The sequence below is a fragment of the Pavona decussata genome, unplaced genomic scaffold, assembly GCF_977016875.1.
Source record: "Pavona decussata unplaced genomic scaffold, jaPavDecu1.1 SCAFFOLD_149, whole genome shotgun sequence".
NCBI classification, from domain to species: Eukaryota; Metazoa; Cnidaria; class Anthozoa; order Scleractinia; family Agariciidae; genus Pavona; species Pavona decussata.
In genome coordinates, this window is record NW_028145561.1 from 69,331 (window position 1) to 80,156 (window position 10,826).

The window sequence follows — 10,826 nt, forward strand, 5'->3', positions numbered from 1 at the left end:
TCTGATTGGATACCTGCCATACCAACCATCCCTCTATCTAGCCATCAAGTAGCCAGGAGTTGACAGCCAACTACGTTAGAACCTCCATATAGTGCGACCATCTCCCATAAGCGACCACTTATCCAAAACACTAAATTTTTGCCAGTCAAAGCCCTATAGATGGTTTCTTTTGCCGCCATGCTGGTGGACAAAACAAAAGAAAATTTGCTCACATAGTTTGCATAAAAATGGTAGTTAACTCCCCGAGGAGAAAAATCTTATTGTTCCTGTCCACCAACATGGCCGCCATGACGTCACATGCAAACCATTAATAGTCTAGTTGGAACCTCTCGTAAGCAACCGCGGGCACTTTTTGAGGTGACGGCATTATAATTCTTCATTGTTTTTAAAGAGACCACTTCACACATGATCTGATCTCCATGTCCGCTGTATGTAATACGCTACTCAGAACTTATGAGAAACTTTTAGTGACAACCTAGCGCTGCTCGTACGCGTATTGTAACCAGGAAAAAATGTATAGTATGTATGCAATAAACTCTCTTCAAAAACTCATTAATAATTCATAAGCCCATTGACCTATCAAATGGTCGATAATACATCACGTGCAGCGACTTAATATCGATAAACCTCCTCCTGATTAGTATGCGGTGTTTTTCTTGTATGCTAATTTCCAACGTTCACAAAAGCATAATTGTTATGAACTCTACTGACACACGCTTTTCCAGGAATGTTTTTGAAGCCGTTCAAAAAGCTCGCAGCACGTGTTTTATCAGGTCTAAAATCACTCGGCTGCGCCTCGTGGTTTTAAACCCGATAAAACACTCCTGCTCGTTTTTTAAACATTGCTTCGAATAAGCAGATGCGTCAGACCTGTTCCTTGAAAGGAACCCCTTTGGTTCGAATCTTGGAAGTGACCACCTCCCATAAACGACCATGAAATCTTGGCATTTTGGGTGGTCGCGTACGGGAAGTTCGACTGTACTAACCACTGCTGCCATGACTATTAAGTACTATCAGTTATTTTGTCGTACGTACTGGGTACAGCATTTACTTAGATAATTTCTCATACGCTACAAGCAGTCCCTTAATTTTCTTAGGCATAGTAAAGCGAGTGAACCACGCAAGCGGGCACAAGAATCGCTGGCTTAACTATGCCTATAGAAAACTCTTGTAGGCTAAATTTTTCAAGGCATTCATTACAAACTGAGCTGCTTTGAATGGGCCTTGAATAAAAAATCACAGACTCGAAAGCAAATCGTACCCACAGAAGCTGTCATATTCTTAAAATAATAAGATCTTCTCCACAAAAGCCCAAAGCATTTGATGAGGGGTTTATTCAAGTAAATACCACTTGTAAAAGTGGGAATGCAGCACCTGGTAGGCAGAGAAAATAAGGGAACAGAGGCGTTGGCTAGGATATGTGAATTTCACTTAATTTATTGTTAAACATCGTCTAAATGGAAGACGGTTTCCCGAGACGTCCGCAAACGGTCAATGTGACGTCACCGTAAGTTATCGGAGCGTGCCATTGTCGCATTGTGTTTGTTCAGTATGACTTTCCTAAGTGGCATTTATAGGCGTCTAGATACGTTAGTGAACGTCCCAAGAAACACACTTCCGTTTTCACGACGTCTAAAAATAACTTAAGTGAAATTCACATATCCCAAGGGCTATACTGGGGGTCTTCCTCTCTGTCCCCTTATTTTCTCTTGTTGGTAGCTGATAGACCTAAGTTAAAGGATTGAAATTTGATGTTTAGTAAAGTAAAATGTTTATTTTTCAGTCACATAATTGATTATTTACAAGTATAAGAAAACGAATTTGAACAAGATGTACAAGTAACTTTAAGAGAAACCTTCATTACCCACAAAATAAACAATTTTTCAGTGCAATGACTGAACCGTTCTTGCATTGTCGTTTACATGTATACCTCCAAATTAAGTTATTAAACTGATCAAAACCATTATTATCATACAACCTTAGGACAATTTGTTCAAAAGATTATTCAGTGCCTTGGTCAGGAAATTCATATACAAAAGGTTTTAGTCATTTGCTCTTCAGCCAATGGTTACTGATCAACCGGCAGGTAAGCTTTTCCTGGAGTCTTTGCAGTTAGCAACTTCGCTTCATCTTCACTATAAAGTAATAACGTCATAATAAGCTATTAGCTGGCTTGAATTAGTGAATAGGGACTTTAAGATTTGACCATGAGTACGACTTTTCAAATCTAGTTTGCGTAACTTAGACAACTGCTTGTCACACCAATCTTATTTTCAGGGTCTCCTTTTCTGCTGGTTAACAACAGGAAGGAACGAGAGTTCTTGGGATGTGAATGATTTGAAATTTGAATGTCGCACTCATATTCTGATCTAAAGGTCCCTTATGGCAATAACCCACAGAGATCTGTTGATTGCTGCTGAGGGATAACAGAAGTTTAAGTAAAAAGGGGCCAAGCTTGGCCATTCTCATCTTCAGCTGTCAATCACCCACAAGAGAGTAAAACCCTGACATACATGAGCCTTTTCTATGAAGACAGCTAATGAAATTTGTCTAATTTTCGGGGTAGGGTCCTGTTTAAAGAGTTATAAACCTGCACCTTCTATTCCTGTGATAAAATTTGGTTTTTGTTATCACATTTCAAACAATTCATAGATTTATCCCAAAGAATGTTCAAGTGAACAGTGTGGTAACCATACATATCTAAATGCGCTTTTCATAAATGAAACAAGTGAAATAGAGGAGGGCTAATATGCCTTATTTTGAAGTGCAATCTATTGATGGGTATTTTATCCCGTCACACAGAGAATTTAGCAAAATAACTTCTTGAGATTTTTAAATAGTATTCTAAATTGCACTTTACCCTACAGTGTGACCATAGCCACTCCCACATAGTACAACTTTGATTAAAGCTCAGATAAAAAAAAAAAATAAAAATAAATAAATATATCAATGACTTGAGTGAGAAATAAGGTGAAAGAGTTAGCAGGAAGGACACTGCATTGGGAAATTTTTGTTTGTGCCCCATGCAGCCTGATGATGATGATGATGATGACTAGAACAAGGATGACAGTAAAACAAATGATTGTGACTTAGACCACGTTCACACTAGGCCGAATCATGTTTAAATTGATCATGTTTGAAACATGTTTGACTAAAACAAGTGTTCATACCTGATGACTGAACCCGCGAAACTAGATCGAAACATACTTACAATAACCAACATCGAAACCACGTCGCGAGGTAGTTTCGATCGTGGTTTTTGTAAAAAAACTTCAAGATGGCGGACGGTAACGTTTCTTTGGTCGCTGGGAAAACTTGGGGCTTTGTTGAGATGAAAACACTCATCAATCTTTGGGCAGAAGAAGGTATTCAACGCCAGCTCGCATCCATAGGTTGTAAGAAAACCATTTGGGAAGGCATAGCCATAAAACTTCAAGAAAGCGGCTACAGTTGAAGCGGCAACCAGTGCAAGACCAGGATGCACAACTTGCAGTAGAAATACAAGAACGTTAACACATTGAACAATACCTCGGGTCAAGGAAAAAACTCTTTCCCCTTCTATGAGGAAATAGATAAATTGCTAGGTCACAAACCCAGAATAAATCCACTGTCAACACTGTTGTCAGTTGCGGGTGGATTGTCAAGCAGTAGTGACAACACGTTGGATGCACTGGAAACCGAATCTGTGTTGTCAAGTGTCGACGGCTTGGATTAGGAGAGTTTTTTGTGTGAGGCCGTCACTGCAGAAAACGTCTCTGTCAATGGTAGCGAGGACAACGATGCACCTACCCTACCTACTTCTGAAAAGAAGTCAGAACCAGAGCAAAAGTCGAAGAACAAAGTAGGCAAGAAAAGAAAACAGCCAAAGTCAACATCTACTGCCAAAATGGAAAGTTTCATGGCGTGAGAAATTTTTTGAAATTCAGCAAGAGTCCGAGAGACGATTCCTGGAGTCTGAAGAACGAAGACGTAAACAAGAAGCCGAACAAGAAGAGAAAAGACGATGGTTTGAAGCAGAACAGGATGAGAAACGAGAAAACTTTCTTCTGTGTGTTTTACAAACCATTGCACAAGGCGCCGGTGGCAGCAAAAATTAAAGTAAACACTCAGTTCCGTTCTAGTTTCTTTAATGGCCTTTAAATAAATTATTGTTATGTTCCCTCTGACTTCAAATAATAGCTTTTTTTCTGTTGTGTTAAGTTTAAACCGGCAGAAGTGAATAGCCGGCTCAAATATTGACAAGACTTCCAGTGGGAACAATTTTTTTGAGAACAAGTTTGGGAAAAACTTCCTTCGTCTAAAGCTGTTCAAATTAAACTTAATTCCCTCAAGTGTGAACGCAGTCTTATTTATTGGACAGGTTCTATAGTACTTGGTAAAAGATTGATACTACTTCATATGAGAACCACCAAAACATCACTTACCCTGTCTCTGATGCTCCCTGTAATAGCTTTTGTTGACCATACAGAATAACAGGAGGCTTTGCAGCTCGCCGCAAATCTCGATCACAGTAATAATTGTGACTTAGTTTGTGAGCTGGGCCATCAGGAATGAAGGGGTCTGGCTGTGTTCTAAAGAAACACTGTATTAACAACATATTTATTCATGATAAAGGTATTTTTTTCAGTTAGTGACGCAGGTATACTCGGAAAAAGGAAACACAAGTTCAGAGTATGCCTGTGTCACTAGCTAAAAAAAAACCTCTATCATTAAGTGATCTGTCACAAATCAAACTCAAACCTTCACGTTAACTTGCTGTTCAAGTGAAAACTTATCTAATAATTACTGGTAGCCAGCGAATTTGACGACATGCTAACTCGACCAAAGAGAAGTTAACTTGCCTACTCTACAATGACAGGTGCAGCCTAGCACAGCTTGTAACTCACAGAAAGCATCAATGTAAGTATGACTGTACTGCATTCAAAATGGTCCATTCCCTGCAGGTGAGTTTGTTGTTGGCGGATTTTGCATGTGGCCAAATTCACCATAATTTGTCTAATATATGAACTAGAATATAATGTCTTTATATAAGGGGATGAGAAATTTAAAATTAGTGGGCTAACTGCTTGGGGCTAAATGGCTAGAAGAGGTTACATGTTAAAATGAACAGATATATAGCAGTTTATTTCTGATATGTTACATCTGTTCAGTTAGATACATGTACATGTACTTGTACATGTACAGTAGAACCTCTCTTTAGGGACACCTCTTTAATACGGACACCTCTCTATCACGGACAGTTCACTTGGTCCCTGAGAGACCGAAATCCATATAAAGCCTACCTCTCTAAAACGGACACCTCTATAATGCGGACACTCATCCCTGTCCCCTTGGTGTCTGTAATAAAGAGGTTCAACTGTACATGTATTGTACCCCTATAGTACTTTGAAAGAACAACAGACAAACTTGCTAAGTTTCCAACAAATGCATTCATCTCAAAGGTAGATTTGCTCCTTCACTTGAACAGAGAATTGAAAAAAGAATTGTTCTGGGTTAAGCTAAGTTAACATACCTGAATATGTTGAGCCAGTCTGATGTTTCATTCATTTACCCAGAAGTTTTAACAAATCAAATTTGTTGATATTGAGTGTATTTGTTTAATATTTAAGCAAAGGTGGGACCAACTTAACTACCATATTGTTGCTATGGGAACCAGGGTGCATTCTGCGTCAACCTCACGCCGAAGGTACGCCAAGGACGTCTTAATTCCACGCCAAGCGGCCAACTTGACATTTGACAAGCGAACAAGCGGTCACAAATTACTCTTGATTCATACGTGGGAGACTTGGAATAAAGCGGCCGGGATACCGGGATTGGTAAATCAAGAAATCATCAACGAAAAATGTAAAATTTGCACTTGGCACTATTTCACTATTTTTTCAAATTCACCTGGTAATACTGGTAAATTGGGGCTTAAGTAAACTCATTCCCAGACCCTTTGCTTGGCTCCCATCCTCGGCATCTTGATCAATGTGACCAGCGGAATTACTTTCCAAGATGGCGCCTTGGTTGGCACGCCGGCAGTTTTGTGCGGGAGATTAGCGTGGCAAAATCACGCTCTGGAACCTGGTCACTTGGGTAAATCACGTCATGCAGGTAACTAAATCACTTTGGCACCGACATGTTTGGGGTCTGTTCGAGTAAATTTATTTTTTAGCTGTTTTGAGGATTGTACTGCTTACTACAGTCTATACAGGTGGGCTTATATTATGCAAAAGCCTTTATACAATATTCCTATAGTTTTCGCCACAAGATATACGCCAGCTGTACGCCAACGACTTCGATCGTACGCCAGTACGCCGAGCGCTCTTCAAACCCACGCCAAAGATCTTCGGCGTATCCTACATGAAATGCAGCCTGGTATGGAAAGCAATTCCTAATCATCATATCTTGGAAAACCCTCACTTCCACAGACCATCTTCCACAGACCGTCTTCCATTAGACCATCTTCCATTAGACCATCATTTTGTTTTAAAGAGGTTTTGAAGATAATTTTTCAAGTCACAACGATAGTTGGCAAGTCTTGTGATCAGAGCAGAAAATAGGCCTTAATGTGCAAAACGTGGCGTATTACATTTTCAAAATTTGAAGTTTTATAGATATTATGACGTCATTTAACAGCGCATATATTTATCCGTTTTTCTTCAGTAGCAGTTCTATTATTACGTCAAGTTATAAAGAAGGCTGTTTACATGACGAAAATCCATCTGCTCACCCTCATAGATTTCACCAATTATAAATGGCCACAAAACAGTGCAAAACAAAGAATCACCTTATATTAAGTTAAATATTAAGCTTATCTAAAGTTTGAATTTCATACCTTGCAGCTTGGTCACCAGGATAACGCAGAGGAACTTTGAGCTTTTTCTGCCAAAAGAAATATAAAATATAGTTCAAAGTGTATCTTTGAACAGCAATTATTTCAAACAATTTGTTCTTCCTTACTCCCATAAGAAAATTGCGAAAAACTTGGACTGCCTTTGTGGCGGACGCCATCTTGGGGAAATTCACTCAACTCGTCCCCAGTCTATTTCTGTTCCCCTATGTCCCAGAGTTCTGCACGAACCGAACTTGCGTGCTTTGACCACGTGGGTCGCCCTCTTTTGATCCGCCATTTTAACAAGATGGACAAACCTGTGAAACTTGCCAAGGTATTTTGAAATTTCTCTCTCGGAGATGAAAGTTCTAGTGTTTTAGCGATACTGAACTGTTCCATAGCTTTATCGCAACATTTAAGATCCTGTTATTGACCGTTTTGGGTCTTTCATTAGCGAAAAATTCGTGTCGCGAACTGCTGTTTATAGCAATACACAAGCTTATGCTTTAGCTTTGATAGCAAAAAGCTTATAACAAGAAGTACTTTATGCTCAGGATTACAACATGCTACGTTATTAATCGCCAAGTCGATTGAAGAGGGCTCAAAGATTTTTAAACAATGCTTTCTGTTGTGGTCTTAGGTAACCAAGTGTTTGGGAAGAACTGGCTCTCAGGGTCAATGTACTCAGGTAAGATGTATTATCAACACAGCCTAAGGCCTGTCAGCTTACACTCTACAGCCTGGCTGTCATGAATCTTGGATTTGGTTGTCATTTTTAGTCATTTATTTTGGGCCTAACTTCCACATTTTGGCCATGTCTGCCCTACTCCTGGTGGTTTCCTTTCTTCATTCTCCTCTCAAAAATCGCACTGTAAAGCGATGACAACGAGCTGAGAGTGTTGAGAAGAAAACCTCTGCTATAGACCCTATGCAAAAATGGGTGACATTTTATATTCTTTTGTCTGTATTCAAATCAGCCTCACTAGCCTCTTTCAAGGTGAAATATTCTTTTGATTTTTGAACTCAAGAATGTGGCTAGTAAGGGTAATTTGAATGCAAACAGAAGAATATTAAAATGTCTGCCATTTTTGCATTGGGTTTATTGATCATATCGAATCCAACTTTCATGTCAATGCTAAACCTAACCCTTGAACTCTAAGTCAGTGGATAGTTTGACAACTACACAAATCAATTTGATTGGTTCTTATTTTTGCCTCCACCAAGGAGATGGTGTTACATTTGTTACAAATTGGCATTTGGTAATTGAAACAGTAGTCAACCGACTGATATATTTCACCATAAACATACATGTCATATACAATTGAAGTTCTATTCCAGTGGGTTTTACATAGAAGGACTCGAAAATCATCTCCAGGGCCCAGTTATTCAAAGCCCGATTAAGCTAATCCCGGATTAACGTGAACTTTGATGCGAGTTTAATATACCTGCCAACTTTTTCTGAGTCAAACGCATGAGATTTTTGTCTCATCATGACCGGGATTTCCGAAAACGTCCGAGTCACCTCTGAAGATTGCTGACGATTGTCCGAAGACTTCCGAACCGTGCCGAAAATAAACGACGATATTCCGACGACCTTTGAACACTTACGATTCAGACGGATTGTAGACATTTGAAAGCTTTTGCGATTGTTATAAAGAGCAAAGAAATAATACATAACAAAGCTGAAATGAAACAAAGTTTTTTTTGGAACAACTCGTCTGGATTTGTGAGTGAGGCGTGAGAAATTGTCCTTGATGCGTGAGATCGATGTCTCTAGCCCCCAGGCATGAGACTTGCGCATAATGTGTGAGAGTTGGCAGGTATACTTTAATTAAAACCAATAAAGATTCTCCCAAAAGATTTTTGTCCCTCAGTTTTGCCTTAGACTTTTCTTAACCGTTAGCTTGAAATTAGCCTTTTAAACAATTTAAAATTTAATCGGCTTTTGAACAACCTGGCCCAGAACTACAATAAATGACTCATAAATAAATCACCTTTATTTACCCTCAGCAGTATTTATAGCACAAGTGCTAGTGGGGTCGGTTTGGTCTTGGGTCAAAAGAATGTACATGTAAAATTAGTTATTCTTTTAACTGGCCACTACAAATTCATATTTAATTTTTCAACTGCCACCTGATACGGTAGACGCCTGTTTTCTTGAACAGTCAATGGAAGCAAAAGTTTGTTTAAGAAAGGCAGTAGTTAAATGCTCTAAGCAGTTGGGGACAGAGACCCAAGAGATACATGTGCAAGTTGGCACCAACCAGGTAGATCAAGTTGTACATTCAACTCCATCCCCAGGTCAACCTAAATGGGCAAAATTAACAGCTGGCCCCTGCTAGTAGGGCAAGCCAAACAAGGCATAGGCGACAAATCCAACAGCCCAGTGTCCCTGTCCAAGGAGAATTATTTGAGCTGAGACAAAGTTCTTTACACACATCCAGAATGATCTTACCTGTTAAAAGGTTTCCATAAGAAATGACCTGCCTTGTTTAAGACTTAAACATCTTTAAATGTTTGACACTTTTTAGGTACGAGTAGAGTTTCTTGATGACACAAACAGATCCATCATACGTAATGTGAAAGGTCCAGTCCGTGAGGGAGACATCTTGACATTACTAGAATCTGAGCGAGAAGCTAGGAGGCTAAGATAGGTGAGTGTTTGCGGTAATGATCTTAAACTAACAGTAGCTCTGTTTGAAATTTAATTTCTGCTGGTTTTTAATGCCTGATTGTCTTTTTCCATTTTGAAATACTTCAAGTCAGAGTCAAGTTACACCGCGACATACATATACTCCTTTACCTTGCTCATTTTTCTCACAAATTTCAAGTAAACTGTATCCTCAAAATTTTAAAATGAATGTGCTGTGAAGTTTTACTGCAATACAATAGTCTTAGAAATATCTCATTTCTTGGATTAGTAGATAACTTGTATTTCAGTTTAGTGGTGTATGTGTTAGTTAATGTGTGTTTGTATAACTGTGCACATTATCAGATATAATGTAGATTTGTAATGGTAGAGCGGTTTCCAATTGAGTGTCGTAAAACCAAAACCAAAGTTATTACTCTGGCCAATGGCAACAGATGTAAACAACACAACGAGGCAATCAGAATTTGAAGCAAATACATGTAACTGGCGTCAACCACGGGAAAGTGCTGGAAAACGCATGCAGCGAAAACACGATTGGTTTTGGTCTGGGTTCCCATTGGTTGAGAAAGTGGCGCAAGTTTTGTTGACCAATCACAGAGTGAAGTAATGCAAAACCAAAGCAAATACAAAATTACTTTCGACACCCAATTGAAAACCGCTGTAACTTACTGGTAATACTGCGGGGTGTTTAGATTTGTGGTCGACTCTATTCAGATTGTTCCTTTTGTTGGTACTTCAAGGTAACAATCACTTTATTTTGCAGATGACAGCTGAAAGAAAGAAGCAGAATCAGGGGATCCTTGTGCTATAGGAGAAACATGTTTTGAACTATAATAAAGACCTGTCTTTGGTGTCATGTTTTGAGTTTTTTTCTTGAAGCTAGTCTTGTAAAACAAAGGGTTTTTATTGAAGTACCCTCATGATGATGTAACAATGGTTTGTAATACCCGCACTTTATGAGTCTCATTCTCACCCCAGACCGAGCTTGATTTTTCTCTTTGCCCTATACCCACTAAGGCTGTTCACAGGCAACAAATGGTACCAGAAAACACCTTTCAATGAACAAAAGACAATTCAAACTAAAACGAACTCATTACGGTCATCATAAAATGACTGAGAAGCATAGGAATGAACTGCTGGTTAGCTTTCATTGGAATCAATAACACATTTAGTTCATTTTACAAAAAAACAGTTTTTTTTTTGTGCAAACTCGTGTCAATGAGAATGATGTACAAGACTCCTATCAGGAGTTGAACCTAAGACCTTCCGATGTTCAGATGCTCTACCACTGAGCTACAGGAGACTCATACTGCTAGGATTTGAATGTCAATCTGTGGCATGTGCACAATGGCCAACATT

General features: G+C 39.1%; 2 protein-coding genes across 2 annotated transcripts in view; one reads left to right on the top strand and one right to left on the bottom strand.

Annotated features, from left to right (window-relative positions):
* The window catches only part of LOC146466218 (uncharacterized), a 36,041-nt gene extending 25,718 nt beyond the window's left edge, over positions 1-10,323 (top strand). The window contains exons 3-6 of the mRNA XM_085127607.1: positions 6,955-7,151; positions 7,458-7,505; positions 9,349-9,471; positions 10,231-10,323. Coding sequence (XP_084983733.1) covers positions 6,955-7,151; positions 7,458-7,505; positions 9,349-9,471 — 368 coding nt within the window. The 3' untranslated portion in view covers positions 10,231-10,323. The remainder of the gene's footprint in view (positions 1-6,954; positions 7,152-7,457; positions 7,506-9,348; positions 9,472-10,230) is intronic.
* On the bottom strand, positions 1,748-7,036 carry LOC146466219 (NADH dehydrogenase [ubiquinone] 1 alpha subcomplex subunit 7-like). The gene is made up of 4 exons (XM_085127608.1): positions 6,946-7,036; positions 6,821-6,867; positions 4,425-4,571; positions 1,748-2,135 (listed from the first exon to the last, which is right to left on the bottom strand). The coding sequence occupies exons 1-4, from the start codon at positions 6,994-6,996 to the stop codon at positions 2,069-2,071; spliced, it is 312 nt and encodes a 103-aa protein (XP_084983734.1). The 5' UTR covers positions 6,997-7,036; the 3' UTR covers positions 1,748-2,068.
* Positions 10,324-10,826: the final 503 nt, after the last annotated feature.